This window comes from Aspergillus pseudodeflectus (assembly GCF_044049435.1).
Source record: "Aspergillus pseudodeflectus strain CBS 756.74 chromosome Unknown BJX68scaffold_1, whole genome shotgun sequence".
Taxonomy (NCBI): domain Eukaryota; kingdom Fungi; phylum Ascomycota; class Eurotiomycetes; order Eurotiales; family Aspergillaceae; genus Aspergillus; species Aspergillus pseudodeflectus.
The window spans coordinates 912,920-929,518 of record NW_027263777.1 but is presented as its reverse complement, the minus strand read 5'-3'; the positions used below and the strand labels follow the sequence as shown (position 1 = coordinate 929,518).

The following is a 16,599-nucleotide window of genomic DNA, read 5'->3' as shown; positions in this document are numbered from 1 at the left end:
TAGTAAGTATGATACATGAGAATCGTTACGTGTGCGGTTTCTCAGGCTCTTCAGGAATGGTTGTGAACTTGCGCAGGACCTGCTTCAGAGCGGGTCGTCGAATAGGTTTGCTGTGGCGGACTGTTAGCCCCGAGCAGGCAGCAATGGAAGCAGTAACATACCTGATAAACATGTCCATTCCGGAGTTCATGCAGTCTTTGATATTACTGTCTTCCGAGAATGCACTAAGCGCCACAATTGGCGCGGAGTAACCCATCTGTCGAATGAGACGAGTACTCTGGATGCCGTCCAGGTTAGGCATCTAAAAACGTCAGTAAGTCGAATTGAATCAAGGGTGAGATGGGCATCTGACCTGGATATCCATAAAAATCAAGTCAAACACCTTGCCCTCCTCCATGTTCGCCTTGACCGTGTCATAGGCCTCCTGACCATCTTTGACCACCGTCACATCGTAGACTTCTTCGAGGGCTAGCATCCTGAGGACAACTTCCTGATTCACCACATTATCCTCGGCCACCAGAGCACGAATTTTTCTCGGCTCCTCATCGTTGGTAGGGTGGACAGGCGGTGCAAAAAATGGCTGGCTTAGACCGACCAACCGTGGTTGAGTATCCTGCTTCTCAGAAAGATTCGTGGTCGAGTCGTGAGTGGCTGCAATGCTATGGTTGGACGGCGCTCTTGCAACCGTCGCCAACTCATCTAGCGAAAATACGCTGGAGGTTCTTGATCCTGCGATGCTGGAGGTGGTCGTACTAGGCGCGGACTCTTTAACGAACCCTAGCGGAAGTCGCACCGAAAACAACGTTCCTCTGCCCTGCTCACTTTCGAGCAAGATGTTTCCACCCATCAACTTGGAAAGTTGCGAACAGATACTCAGACCGAGTCCCGTACCACCATATTTGCGATTTAGGCGAAGGTCACCCTGAACAAAGGGCTCGAAAACGCGCTGCTGCAGATGACCTGGAATGCCAGGTCCCGTATCCTCAACCTCGAATTGGAAAACCAGATGGCGTACATTGGGAGGCGGCGAGTCTGGACTCTCATCTCCCCCATCCCGTGGATTCTCGACCGAGGCTCTAGGCCTTGAGCTTACCCGCGAAGAACCGCGTGATCGCCAGCGCGAAAGAGGTCGAGAGGCCGGCTGTGAACTGATCGGGCGCGGATGATCCTCTCCAAGACATTTGATACGGACAGCGACGGTGCCTTCCTCCGGCGTAAATTTGAGACTGTTGCCCACCAGATTGATCAAGATCTGTAAGATGCGGTGCTGGTCACCCCAGAGCACCATGTCTTTTAGTCGGCCGGTTCCAGGAGGCCCCAGCACAGGTCCAGGCGTTCGAGCTGCGTCTTCCGGGGTGTCACTAATACGGGGAGTTTCTGGCTCGCAGAATTTTATGCTGAACGATATTTGTTTCTCTTGAACTTGATTCTGGAAAATAATTGCCAGCTGTGATCGTATATCCGACATTTTGAACTCCTTCTCCTCCAGCCGAATAGCCTGATCGACTTGGTTCCGGCTAAAGGTCAACAAATCGTTCAGAAGATGCAGTAGCAAATCACCAGACTTGTATACGGTTTGAAGAGACTTCTTGATCCTCGGGAGGTCGTCTTCGCCCATGCACACTGCGCACATACCAAGGATGCCATTTAACGGCGTCTTCAGCTCATGGGAAATGTTTGCAATAAAAAGTGTTTTGCTTTCGTTGGCCGTTTCCGCCGCAACCTTGGCTTTCTCCAGCTCACGAGTGCGCTCTGCTACTCGCTCTTCCAAACGATTATACTGAATCACGAGCTCATCGGACATCTCGTTAAAAGTGCTCGTCAACTCCGTGAGCTCGTCGGTAACTACGTGCCGACGCTCTTTCACCCGGCTGGGGATTTGAAACTGATGTGGCTCGAGATCGCCACCACGAGTATTGGCTGACCCGCTCCGATGTCGTCGGAGATGTCGGCTCCAGGAGAAGAAGCCGACCTTCTCATTGGTGTTCTGCATCGTATCCTCGATAGGATCGAGCCCAGTTGAGAGGGACGGACTCGGCGGCGGTCCCGATGAGGGGTTGACGGACTGGCGCGTGGCCTCGCGGAGTCTTCGAATGGGCGCGACTGCAAGGTGAGCAAGGGGTGGAATTAGGAGAGCGATGACTCCAGCAGTCCCAAAGGCACAGGCCAATATGATCTTTCGTAACCGCGTAATGGCAGCGACAGCCTCTGAGTGTGTTTCTTCGACTATGAGCACCCATTCCACTAGCACGCTTCGCTGCTGAATTGCACCCACTGCGACGTGACGGTCATTCTCATTCCGTGTCGATAGGCTGGTTATCGAGCGGTTGATCGACTCGTATGGCTTGGTGAGGACCTCCAGCGCAATGTCATAGTCACGTAGTGGGAAGGTCGCTCCAGCAGCAATAGCTTCGCTATGCCGGCTGGACTGGTTTGGAAGCGGGGTCGGTTCGAAGACATATCGCACTTCTTGCTGAGCTAGGGCATCGACATCCGGGGCAGAAGTAGCAGTGGCTGGTTGCGCTCCGGCGGGAAAGCGGTTTTCGGGCCGTGCGGGGGATAGGAGGAACACTTGGCCAGAACTTCCAAGCCCTTGACGAGAGCTTAGCACCTCTTGCAAGCTAGCCGCACTCGCAACGACACTATATATTTAGCGAACAGCCAGTTAGTTGCAGGAGTCAGTAACTCACGTCATATACCCCAGGATATCAGCAGCCGACGTATTGTTGATGATTGGAATTGTGAGAGAAACGAGTGAAAAGGAAGAATTTGTCGCCAGGGGTCCGAGAAGTAGTGGCGTGTTTATCGTCACAGGCACGTCTCCAAAGGCATAAATCTCGCTCGAATTGTCTCCCTTTGTCAGATTGGGGTAGAGGGAAGGGGGGTATCCAAGGCCCTCATCGCCCAACAAGACCGCGGTACCATTAGAATAGGTATATGGAAGAGTAATCTCAGGAACTTCGTCGCTCGTCACGTTGAGAAGTGGTCTGCTAGTGGCTTCGCCAGTTTCGACCTCTCTTGAGAAAATACTCGCTTGGTATAGGCTCAGGAAACCCCGGCTCCCCAGTGCTGATTGCACATCGTTAACAGATGACGCCCAATTTGACTGACTTGTGTTCCCTGCATAGTAGCGCTGCAACGCGTTTTGTACTAAAATTCGGGTGATGATGGTTCGGCATGTTGTCTCGAGTAGGTCCAAGTTGGAAGCGATCTGACTGGATTTTATCGTGGCGATGAGTTGGAGGCTTTCGGATCTTCTTTGTGTTAGTGGGAGGAAGGTTTCGATAGTAGTATAAGGTGTAATAAGAGGGCATACTTCACATCGACCACAAAGTTATAATTGTTAATCCACTATCCGGGTTAGAGCTGAGATGGCAAGGGGTACTGGCAAAGCTCTGCTTACTGTCGCGATAGCAAGCGCCGCCAGCCCCGCGAGGGCAGTGAACAGCACCAGCAGCCCTAGCTGCACGGCAATAGGAACGCGCATTCGGACGCAAATTCCCGCTCATTTATGGAGGCATTCCTTGTCGAGACGAACAAGCGACGCGATGCAAGGGGATGATGAAAAGAAAGGCGCCGAAGTTGGAGGCGTTGTTGGGTGTCGGCCGAGGTTGCCGAAGCTAACAATCCCCAGAAGAATGGAAAAATTATCTTTCAGCAAGAATCAGCATTGCGATTGATTACCTGCAGGGTGCCAGGATCTAGATGGGCCCATGACAGCAGGAACTGATATTATCCGAATCATGAAGGAGGACGAGCGGCCCCTGATTCGTGGGCGGCTCGCCCAGAAATGGTCTAGACTTGGAAATAGTGTGCTGGTTTCCTTGATTTTGACTTCGAGCAATGGCAGCCTGACCGGTTCGGCTGCGGCCGCAAAGATCCAATCTGACTGAGTCGTGGAGACAAAACGGCGAACGCTGCATTTGTGGTGAAACACTGAAACGTGGACACCGCTTCCACGGTTGAAGCTCCCTGAGAGGCATATACCACCGTTCCTTCTCTGTTCTGGAACGCGCAGACTTGCTTCGACGATTTCAAGTTACTGTTCCTAATACCACTGCTTCCGATAAGAGACGTTCAACTCGTTCTGTGGATCGGGCGCCTCTGAAATACGGGATGTCCCTTGTTTCCCAAACGTTTGTGACTGAGGAGGCTCTTTCAACGCCAGAATCTGGTCTCGCACCTGTCGAGCTTTGGTTACAGCCTCTTCTGGCACATCATCAGGCTTACAAGTGACAAGCTGAAACCCCCGGATTCCCTGCAACAGAAGTGCATCTCTCAGCAGTTTCTTGCGCCAATCCTCATCGGCACTTTTTTCGTCGGTGAATTCAGGGTCCAGGAATTTTCGAATTGCACCCACCCACATCCGCCTCCATCGCCCGCTTTTCAAAATATGACGAAGGGCCCTCTGGTCCTCGTAATAGGAAAATTGCATCGCTCCGTCGGGATCATACGGCGACTCGTCGTCGGGAAGACAGTACATGAAGTACTCCTGTCGGGTGAGGATGTCGAAACTAGGCAGCCTCTCGGCAGGATTCAGGAAAGCCTCCATACTTCGTCCAAATAACTCTCCATATATGACGATCTGGAGGGTTGCGCGGTCGGCATCCGTGTAGAGAGTGTTGGGTTCACTCACGCCGCCGTCCCAGAACTCGGGCGTACTCATCCACTGCTTTCCTGCCATTCTGTCTATTTTGTCGGAGAGCGGGTTTATCGTGGTGAAGCGGGCGAGGTGGGTTTCGCGGATGCGATCAAGGGTGAGGCCGCCATGTTCTAGGCAGAACTTGTAGAGACTGTAAATTCCGCCGCGGAAGGCGTCGCAAAGCAGTTTTGTGCGGTCTTCGTGGCCTAGAGCCCAGTCGCTGACCGATCGAACAGAGGCAGCGACGAGAAAATGAGGATGCGGGGAGAAAAAAGTTGGCGCAGAGGCGGCGGCGAGACGGAGGATTGTGGACGGGAGCGTTTTCGCAAAGACATTGCGGAGAGTTCGACAGGAGGAGGCTGCGTTCTTGAAGTTCTCAATATTTTCTAGGTAAGGAGGAAGCAGAAGAAGGACTTCAAGGGGAAGATCAAGGAGAGACATGGTTTGTGGTGTGACTGGGAGTGAGGGGTGACGGGAAGGTGGGATGAGGGGCAGCCTGCTTATCGAGAGATACCTCTTGAGCCCCAGTGATGATGATCCCTTTTCTAACGCCGATCCCCCTTGGCTTCTATAAACGTCTCGCGCGCTCCATGGCTCCGAGTCGACTTCACCATAAACACCATTTTAGGTCAATGTGCTTGAGTTCGAAGTGACACTGGCAATTCTTTGTGTCACGTACCACCCTCCCCCGTCGTTTATATATTCTCCTCCTTGCCCGCTTAACTCGATACCGTGAAATCTCGGATCTACTGATCACACGCTCCTCGCGGGGTTATAGTCGATCCTCTGTTTCCGTTCGCTAGCTAGAACCCCTCCTCTTCCTGTCGATGTTCGCAAACGGATCAAGCAGAGATGTCGTACACTGTTTACCGAGTTGCCTCTGTAGGCATGCCTCGTGATCACCATGCGATTTTTGTCGAGGTCAACGATGACCAGTCCGGCCATCTCTTCCAGGTTGTTGGAAACATCCAGAATGGCATGACCCATGGACACAGACCAGCCGAGAAGCCCGAGGAGTGGATCGACTACCAAGGCAAAATCTACATTGGCAGAGTCTCTACCGCAAACTACTCCCGAATACAACCAATCTGCGACGCGATTCTCCCTCCAAAGAAACAGTTTGAAGGGCCTCGAAGGCTTTATCCCGCAGAACCGATCCGACGATGTCAGGAATGGACGCAGGAGGCTATTGATGCTTTAGTGACAGCAGGGATTCTTGAACAGTAACCTTTGCATTGAATAATGTGCTTTTCGTCTTCCCGAAGATTTTATGTATGTTGACAGCGGGATCCATAAGCTGGCTTTGTCTAACTTGGAATGGATATTCACTAACTCTAAACATGGTTACAGTGAAGATTATCCAAGGCTTCTCTTGAAACCCTCGACCTTCTCCGTGTCTCTTCCCAACCGTGATCTACCACAATGGCTTCAGTTATCAGCCTCTGATATACCTTGCCCTCTACCAACGGAAAGTGGAATCGATGAGTCTCCAGATATCTCTCTGGAATGTGGATGACGAAGAATTGTCCGCGTCGGTCACAGCTTCGTTGCCAGGTTTGGCGGCGGAGTCAACCTTCTAGAAGGCGATAACATGCTATTCGTCCGAAACAATACCGATATCCTCGTTCCTCAAGTTTACGCCCTGTTCTCGAACCCTTACCCACGGAGACTTTCAAAGGAAGAATATTATCATTCAGCGCAAGGCGGACGGGGGTGCATACGACGATCGCACTGAAATGAGAGTGGTTCTGCTGGATTGGGAGAAGTCAGGGCGGTTGCCAAGTTATTGGGAATACTGCCTTGCCGTCTGGGCTAGTGCTGTTATACATAGACACCGAGATCCAGCAATATGTAAATTTACGACACACCGTGGCTCTAGCGCTAACACCCCTTCGTCTAATATGACTGTTTTTTTGCCCCTTAGCTAACACGCATCTTGAGCTCTCAATCCGCTTATAAGAGAAATCAGATTGCCATTTGCCTATTAATGCTGATTGGTGTTGCCCCTTGGGCCTAGGTAGCACCCACGTGCCTGCTGTAGTGGCGCTTTAACAGCCGAGAAGCTTCATTCCCATCCATAACTACCTGCCAAGCAACTGACCACCCACAGAATTTGACACCGTTCCCCCCGCATGAGCAGGTCAATACTGTGTCAAGCGAGGGCCGTACCAGAGTAGGTATGTCTCATCTTGTCCGCCACGTTTTGAACAACGTCTCCCCGGAAAACACTAACGACGGCAGGTAACACTTTGGCCAGGTGATAATTCCACCTTCTCCGCAACAACTATCAGACAAGGCCTTTTGAACCCCATCTTGACTAGTGAGCTACAGAAAAGCGAGTAAGTCATCTTTTGAGTTCTTCGAATCGTTTAGCTGAGTATTAACTGATTGATTAGGTATACTATTATCCTACGGTGTTATATCCCTAGGCATTACTATCACAGCATTCCCCCAGCCGCGTCCGCATTCGCATCCGCAATTCGACCGATAGCACGCTTGGACAGAGACGATTACCGCGCAATTGGACCGACGGGCAACAACAAAAATCCCAACAGGAAGCGCACAATATCCAGACCCAAGGCCAGAATCGCCCGCGGGTCCGCAAGCCCTGTCAGCCGCGTCTTCTTCGTACATCCCTTCTTCACCGGCACACCGTTCATGCGATCGATGAGCCAAAGAAACGCATCTGGTGCGCCTGTGATTGCAAGCAGCGCGTGTTCGGACAACACATCGCGATCATATTCGACATCCGCCCCGTTGGAGCAATACGTGTTGTACAGGTCATCGGTATCCTTGACAGGACTGATTTCGTCGTTGGCAGACTTGTATATGAGGAGTGGGATCTTGGGGGTGTTTTGACCCATTGCGTTTTCGTTCATCAGCTGGGTTGCGACAGGTCCGCGGAAGATATTGGGATCCTTGACGTATGTGTACACATCGTGGCCTAGGTATTCGATGATGTTACCGGTGAGACACAGCTCCTGGGTCTTGTTGAAATCTGCCCATTTCTCAGGGATAATGTTGTCGCGAATGAGTGCAGCCGCTGACGGATACTCATTTGCAAGACCCTGAATACCTGCGGGAATAAGGCCTGTGAAGATGCCTTCGTTCGAGGCCTCGATAACAGGCAGAATCTTGGGCACAGTTCCTCCAAGGGCCGCGCCTGCAATGCGCAGTTCTGGTGCGTATGAAGGTTGCAGTTCAGCGGCGAAACCACTCGCAAGACTACCGCCGGAATATCCCCACATTGAGACGGTGGCCTTCTTCGATATGCCAGTGAAGGAGGTGGAGGCCAAGGCAGCGCGGATGTTGTCCAACACCGCATGCCCCGACAGATGGTTGGCTAGGAATGCGGACCTGGGCCCGAGATGGTCGGGAATAATAACGACCCAGCCCTTATTCAATGCCGAGCTCATGAACAGGTATTCGAGCTGAGGCATAATAAGGGCCAAAGCCTCGCCTGCATCTGAGAACTGTTGGATCGCGAATGATGGCGAACAGTTTGGATCTGCTGCATCCTGAGCAACTTGGTACGACAGCACCTTTGTGTAGTCTGCATTATGCGGGACAAGGACCGTGGTCACAGTGGTAATAGGTTCGCCAAAGGAATCAGTCGTGCGGTAAAGGATCTGGTGTGAGGCGTCAAGATTGACTTTGGCCAAGCCGAACGCCGCGACAGGGAATGGGGGAGTCCGGTGTCGCAGAATCGCGCCGGGCGCCTTGGTCTCCCAACCAGCTGGCGGTTGATAGAAAGGGTCCTCGCCTGGTGTGAGGGGACCATCTCTCTCATTATTCACGGCCGGCAAGGCCGATGCAAGGAACGGGACCAGGAGGAGGAGGAGCTGGTAGAGGAGGACAGCCATGACGGAGAGGGCGGTTAAGGCTGGGGGATTCACAGGAGATCGAGCAACAAGAAGCTGGGCGATTCTGCTCCATTTTGTACTCTTCACGGTATGGAGCACACTACGATACACCTACCTTTTGCCTATGAGCTTTCATAGCAAGAACTTTGCTGATCGTGTCGACCGATAGTGGGCTACTCCAACAACATCGGCGCCTATACGCGCTATAGCACGCGAATTAATGACTCGAAAAACAGAGTACAGCCTTTTGCGAAAGAAAGGCCGAGGGCCAACGTGGATTACTATAAGACAGGGGTCCATGTGAAAGCCACGAGCCAAACACAAAATCTCGTTGCTGGAATCCGGCGCTAGACAAGACCCGATCACAGTTCTGCACCATAAGCCGGCTCCAATTTGGGGCCTTGTGGGCTCTTGTTGGTCGATCCTCATTCCCCAGATTCTCCGCCCAATTTTCAAGCCACATGAATCACAATGGTACATCCGGCAGACATCCCCTGTCAATAACATGAAATTATGCACGACATAACCGGTCAGCTGTCATACTCGTCAAGCACTCTGTGCGTCCATTCCCAGAGCTCCCCAACCATCCCCTCATCCTTCGCCCTCGCATCCGATCCGCCAAGCTTCCGAACAGGCTCATAGAACGCCCCGTTCGCAACCTTTTCCTTGCTTGTCGTCGTCGCCCACAGCAAGTTATACGCCCCCTCTTTTGGGCCCAGCATCTTCCCCAGATTCGTGACATACACAAAGCACCGCTTGACAGCGCCCATCTCCTCCACTAGCCCCGTCCTCACGACCCCCGGGTGGACGGAGACAGACGTGATGGCAGGCTACCGTCGCGCTAGTTTGCTCTGCCCATCCCGGAACCACGACCACATGAAGCCCTTGTCCTGCCTTGTCTTCAGCTCGCCAAAGGGAATGCTGCAGGGAGCCATCTTGAAGCCGAGGGAGGTCAGGATTACGATATGTGCATATTCTCCGCATTCTCGGTCGTCGGTAGTCTTCTGGAGGAGAGGCAAGAGATTGCCAGATTACCAATAAACATCGCGTGACCGCGATGGTTTGTCCCGGATTATATCTCGTACCCATCCTTCGTCAGCCCAGGGCCTGTCACCGTGATCCCCGCATTGCATAGCAGGGCATCCAAACGGGAGTCCTTGCTCACGAAATCAGTTGCAGCAGCCTTGACCGAGGATAGTAAAATCAAGTCGCATCTGATGAACGTGACTCTGTCTCGGAGAACCGGAGTGTATCGTATCTGCTCGATGACGGAGTCCGCGGCCTGAGGGTTTCCCCGGAGATATTGATCCTGGCGGCGTTGTGCTGGCCAGTTGTAGGGCTGTTGAGGCTCTGAGTCCAGCAGTTCCTGTCCCAATAAACACAAGCACATATCACCAAGGCGAAAATAATGTTCCTTGTCAGACACCTACCGCCGGTAACGAAGAAGACCTTTCCAGAGAGATCGGGATTGTCTGAGAATGAAACGCAAGTCCCATTTCTGATCAAGCTTTTACGAGTTCGAGTATAAATAAGGGTGCTAATGCTGAAACTGATCCATCACAGGTTGCCATTGTGCTGATAACCCTAGGTTGTCCGCAAATCAAACCCAGGCAGCAAGTGATGACGCCGACGCGGGCAATAGATGTATGTCTTCGCCGCTTCTCTCTCCCTCAACAAATTACTGAAATTTCATACCCTCAGTCTTAATCCTCACTAGCGATAAAAGGAATTGCTTTTCCGCAGTAGCGAGCATGAGTCAGAGCAGCGCAACTTGAAATGTTCTGCCTCGAACCATACCAGAATCGCCAAAGACGCATCGTCCGAGGGTTTGACGTCAAAACAACCACGCCTTTTAGTCTGTCACTCCGTGTCCCTGACCCGATGCGCCTTCGTTCTCACGATAAACATCATGGGAACTTAGACTAATTTACCCGTTGGCAATCTGGTCAGGAGTAGACTCGTGCGGGGAGCCTTGCGCAACAAATCAACACCACTATCACGCCAGCCATAGACTCCGCATCAGCGAATGCAGTACCTGTGATCAGTCTCGTTCTCGCCAGTTTCGCTGCTCCACCTATACCTCTTGCAAGACGGGGCCCCTGGGACGACGTTCACCCACAACTAGGAGCCTTCCTCGAGTGCCGTTTATGGTCCTGCATCGTGATGCAATGCGTCGAGGATACAGAGTCTAGAGTCGTCCACATCGACAGCGGAGCCAACGTCGGATTTTTCCATTGAGAGCAGCAAACTTGAGGTGAGTATCGGCCCGCTCTTTCCCTCAGACGCACCCTCAACCGGCCAGGTACGAGACTCCACAGTCGCTCTTCCTGCTTGAACGTGTATGAATAAGGAAGGTACGAATTCTAGCAGTCGGTCGCTCCTTCCCCGGCTGTATCAATACTCTATCAGGAGAATGGGGAAGGCGCGACCAGCACGGGCACTGGGTCGTGCCCTCCGTACTTGATATCCGCTCCTTCCTTTGTTACAAATGTGTATGAATAGGGAAGGTACGATGCTCGCCGCTCAGTCGCACCTTCCGCGCACGGTACGGGACATACCAAGGAAATGAGGAAGGCACGACCAACGTGGCACCTTGGTCGTGCCTGCCTTGATTGATTTTCCGCTCCTTCCTCCGGACAAGTGTTGTTTATGACCATTACAGGAAGGAGCGACCAACACACCGCGTCGGTCGCACCTGCCAACTCAAGTCAGACATCGTTCCTTCCACTTTTAAACGAACGACGTGTCCGAATACGGAAGGCACGGCAGTTGGTCGTCGATCGCTCCTTCCCTTTTTTTTCCCCCCACCAAGGGACTGGCCCCGAAATCGAGGAAGGTGCGGCCAAGAGGCTCACACTCGATGGCTCCTGCCTTGGCCGATAGACGCTCCTTCCTCTTCCAGAGAAGTTATATAATAGGGAAGGTGCGAGAGCCGGGAGTCAGTCGCTCCTTCCCTTTTCTTCGAGCGACCCATCTTAAGATGAGGAAGGCGCGACCAAGAGGGTCACTCGGTCGTTCCTGCCTTGTCTAATACTTGCTCCTTCCTCATCATTGTTCTCCGTCTTGTAGGGAAAAGGGAAGGAGCTGTTCGGCATTGTTGTACCCTGCCGAAGAGCCTTTCCTCTATAGCACGGCAGATTATTTCTCAGAAACCGGTCCCAAAAAAGTAAGCATAACAAGTCGTAATCGCGGTTCTTATATACGGGGGTCATTATATACAGGACTCTATAGATAGCAGCATATACATGGAGCAAACAAACACGCTAAATAGCATCTCAAAAACAGCACAACAAGGGGCTCGTCTCACTCCACCCCGCGCGGGACAACACTAACAGCCCGCGCCTCAGCCGGCACCGTCGTCCAAACCACCTGCCGTATCTCACGCGCAACCTGCTCAACGGCATCCATCGCCCAAAGTACATCGAGATGCTCATACTCCTCGATAACCTTTGCATGCGCAAGCCGGACATGCGGCTCGCGCCCGCTTTCAAACCTCCTTAGCAACTTCCGCCCATCAACAAGCTCGTCGGAGCCGCCGATCCACAGCGCAAAGGGTGGCGTGTCCGGTCCGTACCACGCTGCATCTGTCCGCGTGATATCTGGTTCTGTTGGGTGGACGCGGATGCACGCCTCCTCTTCGATCTCCGCCACGCAGGCGTCCCGCGTCGACAGGATGCATGTATGTGTCGCGAACCCGTCGGCGCCGAGCCACCAGCGGATCGTCTCGGAGGATACGTACACGGGTGCGAACTGGAACATGCGGTCGCGGAGGGCGGCGTCCCAGCGGGAATCGGACCAGTTGAAGAGGTGCGAGAAGACGGTGTAGCCCAGTTTCCCGTAGATGCGCGCGTGCAGGTGGCGGCGGACGGTGAGCATGAAGGGGATGAAAGAGTGGATGCCGAAGACGAGGCGGAAGGCGCTTGGTGGGATCAGGCGCATGAAGCGGAAGTAGATGCATTCGACTAGGGGTCCTGCGTAGACGGCGGGTGCGAGGGCGCAAAAGATGGAGATGTACTTGCCCAATTCGGGGCGGTGGTCTTTGGCGAGGGCGACGAAGGTTTGGGCTGTTCCCTGCGAGTGGCAGATTAGACCGAGTTTCGGGTACCCTGTTTCGTAGAGGACGCGGGAGATGAGGGCTGCGAGGTCGAAGGCGCCCATGTGTTGGATTGTCCAGCTCCACATGCGGGGGTCGGAGGGGGACATGCTGGTGTGTTCGGGCTCGAGGCCGCAGCGGTTGTTGCCGAGCCAGACGTCGTAGCCGGATTTGCAGAGGTAAAAGGCTAGACTGTCGTCGTCATTCGCGCAGTAAGCGCCAGAGTTTTGGAGCAGGCCATGCATCAACAGGACGGGGTATTTGCGGCGGGCGTTGTCCGCCGTTTGGAGTCGTTTCTGGCCGGTGAAGACCTGGGGACCTCGATGTTCTCGCTCGCTGGCCGGGAGAGGAGTATACTCCTGCGGATTGTACACATGCCAGAGCGTCAGGACGAATCCGTCCTCAGTCTGAACTTTGAACGTCTCCACATCCAGTCCAACCCTCCGCGCATAGTATCCGACATCTCCAGTAACCTTGTCCTTGCCCCCTTCGAGGGGAGGACAATCCTCGGGCCCTTCTTCATCAGCCTCCCTCTTTTCTTGCCGCAGTTGCCATCTCCGCGAGGAGGTCCGCCTCGCCATCTTCCGCGCTCGCTCCTCCGCATAGAACTTTCGCTGTTCCCGTGGACTTTTTCCCCTAAGATAGTATTTCGCCCTCAGCAAGAGGACCCAGATCCCACTGAGTAGAGATCCAACGACAACGACCAGAAGGAACAGTAGCGAGAGTATAAACGAGCAGAATCGAATGCCGAGCCATCGTGCCATCTCGAGGACCGTCGGAGGATGATCGTAAATCGGCAGCGGCGGAAAGAGAGGATGCTCCGGTACAGTAAACACAGCCGTCTCCGACGACGCCGAAGCGAGGGGCGGCGGCGGTGTAGCCCGTCTATCGCTGAGAAGACGGTCAGTTACGTCCGCTACTTCGTCCTCCTCTTCGAGCGGCGGACATTGTATCTGACGTATTTGGGACACTGACCCTTTCGCGGGCTCGACGACGGCCTCGACGCGTGTTTCTGCTTCGATCTCCGGCGGCATTATCGAGTGTTCTTTCTCCGGTGTTCGTAGCGGGAGCTGGGCTGTCCCGTAGAGGGACTCGATTGTGGTGGTTTCGGCATCTTGGGCGGGATTAGGCGATATTAACATGGTTGGTAGGAAATAGTAGTCATAGGACGAGAGGCCAAAAGGTCATGTCGCTGTGGAGGGAGATCAGGAGGGATTATCATGTGAATTTGCCGAGTGACTGCGCGAACGCCGTGGCTGCCAAACGCCGGGAAACAGACAATTGAAAATGAAAAGAGAGGGGATGAAAGAGCGAGAGAGTCAAGAAGAAACGAAAGCAGGAAAACGATGACGAGGAAAAGAGTCAAGCAGGAAATCTGGGGAGCGTCGCAATCGAATTGCCTCTCTGGGCGATCCCTGCCTGTTGCGGTGAGTGTGGAGTGGGCTTTGATGTCACACAAAAGCAGTGTGATTGGTTCCTGCCTGCTTGCAGCTGGTAGTTTGTTGCCTGAGGCCATGAACACGAATCGAAGCTCGATCATAGGCTCGATCGGAGTAGGGGTTTACGAGATACACTTGGGAATAAAAATTCTGAAGCTTGAAAAACACTATCATATACCCTGCGCTCTATATCCAATTAAGAAAAACATCAAAAAGTCATCAAAGTGGTCTTCTAAACCTGCGCCTTCTCTACATGCTCAAGGACCTGCTTGGCTTGAGCGTCCGCCTCCAAGTCCGCCAGACCGCTGCCCTTGCGGGAAGAGGAAATGTCGCGCACATCCGTGAAGTGCACAGACGGTACAAAGTTCTTGGATCGCCAGGCAACCGACACCTTGGCGTAGAGCTCATCGACTTGCTCGAGTGTGAGACCCTTGGTCTCGTAGATGCAGCAATAGGTGAAAACACCTGCAATGAAGCAGCAGCCACCCCAGATGAAGAAGACTTTGGACTGAAGGTTGGCGTTCCCAGGACCAGAGTCAACCATATACGGAGTAGCATAGGCAATGGCCCAGTTGAGAAGCCAGTTCGAGGCGGTCGTAATGGAGAGACACTTGGCACGAGCCTTGAGAGGGAACAACTCACCGGTCACTACCCATGCGACCGGGCCCCAGGACGAGGCAAAGAAGAAGATGTAGACACAGACGAATGCAATGAGGACTTTGTTGGCAACCTCAGAGTTGGCGGCTGTTCCGACGATGGCGACGACGAACTGAGAGACGCACATTCCGACGGCTCCAAAGAGGAGAAGCGGTCGACGACCCCATTTCTCGACCATCCAAAGTCCGGGTAGGGTGGAGACAACGTTGACAATGTTGGTGATCAGAGTAATGACGAAGCCGTTCTTGATTCCAGAGTCCTCGAAGAATGTCGTTCCGTAGTAAACTGCAATCTGTTAGTTACAAATGCATTGGACACGTCCGAATCGGGAATACGTACAGATAAAGTTAACACCTGCGAGTTGCTGCAGCGCTTGAACGGCGCATCCTGTGGCAAGTCGCTTGCCGACAGAGCCACGTAGAATCTCCAGATAGCTGGCCTTGCCGACGCTCATTTCGTACTCGTGGTTGGCCTGGATCTCCGCCAGCTCCTCCACGAGTGCAGGATCGTTCACATCCAGACGCCGAAGACGAGCGAGCGCCTTTGTAGCAGCCTCGTGGTTATCCTGTTTGATGAGGAAGCGAGGAGTTTCGGGAAGAATGATCATTCCGACGACCAGAATGATTGCCCATGCGAACTGAACAGCCACAGGAATGCGGTATGAGCCGGTGTCATTGCGGTCCTTGGTGGCATTGTTGACAATGGCAGCCAGCAGCAGACCGAGAGTGATTGCAAACTGGTAAGCGCCCACAATGGTACCACGAATCCACTTCGGCGCAGTCTCGGACTGGTATAGAGGGATCGTTGCCGAAAGCAGACCGACGCCAAATCCGGCGAAGAAGCGGCCAGCAACGAACAAGGGGATGGCAGTGGCTGCAGTCTGCAGGACGACACCAAAGCAAAAGACGACAGAGTCAATGATCATCGCGATGCGACGGCCAAAGTAATCAGCCACAGGAGCGGCGGTGAGAGCTCCAAAGAAAGTACCAGCCGACAGGATGGATACGATCATCGAGGACTCGGTGGAGGTTATATCGGGAATGCCATCGGCCGGATTGACGTAGCCGGTTGAGAAAAGCCTGCGCCAGTATTTCATGGCGAGGATGCCGCTGATAGTGCCGGTGTCATAGCTATTGTTCTTCATCAGTATGGTCCGTGTTCACTAAGGACGACAAGATGTCTTACCCGTACAGCACACCACCAAAGGCCACGAAGAGGCCGATAAGGATGGCAGGGGCAGCTGAGCCCGCAGCATCGTCTGGTTTCTTGAGCATGAATCCCATCTCGACGGGAAAGGAAGTATGTAATGCAAACAATGATACAGGTGAAGAATAGGATCAGTAAGCAGACAAGCTGAGAAGATGAGGAATGGAATGATCAGCAGCGATCATTGTCCCGGGGCACAGCGAGCTATTTGTAGTGTTTTGGGCGGGGAGAGAGGATGCGGAGGAAGAGTCCAGATCATCTCCAGGTCCGGCGTCAAGGGCCCCAGACGGGGAAGCCACCCATGGCTGAAACCAGCAGGTGCCACTGCAATCGGCCGACGGGATCAACCACCGGTGAGCGGCGAGCCAAAACACGAGATTGGGAGGCAATTCTCACCAGTGCGAGCTCCACTTGGTGCATGAGAGATATCATGGATAGCGTGGCTTGTTTGGCAGAGATGTGCAACTAGTTTCCCCTTTTCGCCTGGAGGCGCATAGTCTAGTCGCACAGGATCCGGGGTTATGGAGATGGCGACCATGGGACGAATCCCGAAAACCCCTCAACAGCGCCGACCGGAGAGCAGTCCTCCAGACTTGCGTGGCGACTCGGTCGGGACCGTTTTCACAACCACGGCGCTCGGTTCCATGTTTGTCGGGATTTGAGGCTATACTCGCGAGAGAGAGACGGAAGTTGACCGAC

The 16,599-nt window shown here is 53.4% G+C and overlaps 8 protein-coding genes across 8 annotated transcripts; 2 read left to right on the top strand and 6 right to left on the bottom strand.

Moving 5' to 3' along the window:
* Positions 1-25: 25 nt before the first annotated feature.
* On the bottom strand, positions 26-3,487 carry tcsB (putative sensor histidine kinase/response regulator TcsB/Sln1; the record flags this gene model as incomplete). The annotated part of the gene is made up of 6 exons (XM_071043888.1): positions 26-110; positions 162-301; positions 353-2,642; positions 2,691-3,254; positions 3,317-3,351; positions 3,404-3,487. The coding sequence occupies 6 exons, from the start codon at positions 3,485-3,487 to the stop codon at positions 26-28; spliced, it is 3,198 nt and encodes a 1,065-aa protein (XP_070905715.1).
* A 377-nt stretch (positions 3,488-3,864) lies between these two features.
* On the bottom strand, positions 3,865-5,289 carry BJX68DRAFT_9514 (uncharacterized protein). The gene has a single exon (XM_071050071.1). It carries the CDS (start codon positions 5,081-5,083, stop codon positions 4,049-4,051), a length of 1,035 nt encoding a protein of 344 aa, XP_070905714.1. The 5' UTR covers positions 5,084-5,289; the 3' UTR covers positions 3,865-4,048.
* Positions 5,290-5,494: 205 nt separating this feature from the next.
* Positions 5,495-5,869, top strand: BJX68DRAFT_260435 (uncharacterized protein; the record flags this gene model as incomplete). Its single annotated transcript, XM_071043887.1, has 1 exon — positions 5,495-5,869. One exon carries the CDS (start codon positions 5,495-5,497, stop codon positions 5,867-5,869), a length of 375 nt encoding a protein of 124 aa, XP_070905713.1.
* A 22-nt stretch (positions 5,870-5,891) lies between these two features.
* On the top strand, positions 5,892-6,562 carry BJX68DRAFT_222962 (uncharacterized protein). Its single transcript, XM_071038062.1, has one exon. It carries the CDS (start codon positions 5,913-5,915, stop codon positions 6,156-6,158), a length of 246 nt encoding a protein of 81 aa, XP_070905712.1. The 5' UTR covers positions 5,892-5,912; the 3' UTR covers positions 6,159-6,562.
* Positions 6,563-6,734: 172 nt separating this feature from the next.
* On the bottom strand, positions 6,735-9,154 carry BJX68DRAFT_222961 (secretory lipase-domain-containing protein). The gene is made up of 3 exons (XM_071038061.1): positions 7,039-9,154; positions 6,884-6,981; positions 6,735-6,819 (listed from the first exon to the last, which is right to left on the bottom strand). The coding sequence occupies exon 1, from the start codon at positions 8,503-8,505 to the stop codon at positions 7,153-7,155; it is 1,353 nt and encodes a 450-aa protein (XP_070905711.1). The 5' UTR covers positions 8,506-9,154; the 3' UTR covers positions 6,735-6,819; positions 6,884-6,981; positions 7,039-7,152.
* Positions 9,155-9,530: 376 nt separating this feature from the next.
* On the bottom strand, positions 9,531-10,064 carry BJX68DRAFT_9281 (uncharacterized protein). Its single transcript, XM_071050026.1, has one exon. The coding sequence runs from the start codon at positions 9,893-9,895 to the stop codon at positions 9,578-9,580; it is 318 nt and encodes a 105-aa protein (XP_070905710.1). The 5' UTR covers positions 9,896-10,064; the 3' UTR covers positions 9,531-9,577.
* A 1,609-nt stretch (positions 10,065-11,673) lies between these two features.
* Positions 11,674-14,015, bottom strand: BJX68DRAFT_9160 (putative ab-hydrolase associated lipase). The gene has a single exon (XM_071050006.1). It carries the CDS (start codon positions 13,738-13,740, stop codon positions 11,809-11,811), a length of 1,932 nt encoding a protein of 643 aa, XP_070905709.1. The 5' UTR covers positions 13,741-14,015; the 3' UTR covers positions 11,674-11,808.
* Positions 14,005-16,075, bottom strand: BJX68DRAFT_9215 (sugar porter family MFS transporter). The gene is made up of 3 exons (XM_071050018.1): positions 15,880-16,075; positions 15,034-15,824; positions 14,005-14,979 (listed from the first exon to the last, which is right to left on the bottom strand). The coding sequence occupies exons 1-3, from the start codon at positions 15,975-15,977 to the stop codon at positions 14,270-14,272; spliced, it is 1,599 nt and encodes a 532-aa protein (XP_070905708.1). The 5' UTR covers positions 15,978-16,075; the 3' UTR covers positions 14,005-14,269.
* Positions 16,076-16,599: the final 524 nt, after the last annotated feature.

Excerpts from the sequence above, each read along its gene's own strand:
- BJX68DRAFT_222962 (XM_071038062.1), top strand. The coding sequence starts at position 5,913 with ATGTATGTTGACAGCGGGATCCATAAGCTGGCTTTGTCTAACTTGGAA.
- BJX68DRAFT_9160 (XM_071050006.1), bottom strand. The coding sequence starts at position 13,740 with ATGTTAATATCGCCTAATCCCGCCCAAGATGCCGAAACCACCACAATC.
- BJX68DRAFT_9514 (XM_071050071.1), bottom strand. The coding sequence starts at position 5,083 with ATGTCTCTCCTTGATCTTCCCCTTGAAGTCCTTCTTCTGCTTCCTCCT.
- BJX68DRAFT_222961 (XM_071038061.1), bottom strand. The coding sequence starts at position 8,505 with ATGGCTGTCCTCCTCTACCAGCTCCTCCTCCTCCTGGTCCCGTTCCTT.
- BJX68DRAFT_9281 (XM_071050026.1), bottom strand. The coding sequence starts at position 9,895 with ATGTGCTTGTGTTTATTGGGACAGGAACTGCTGGACTCAGAGCCTCAA.
- BJX68DRAFT_9215 (XM_071050018.1), bottom strand. The coding sequence starts at position 15,977 with ATGGGATTCATGCTCAAGAAACCAGACGATGCTGCGGGCTCAGCTGCC. Across the intron at positions 15,825-15,879 it reads TTTGGTGGTGTGCTGTACGG|CTATGACACCGGCACTATCA; the intron begins GTAAGACATCTT and ends GAAGAACAATAG. Across the intron at positions 14,980-15,033 it reads CGCAGGTGTTAACTTTATCT|TTTACTACGGAACGACATTC; the intron begins GTACGTATTCCC and ends AACAGATTGCAG.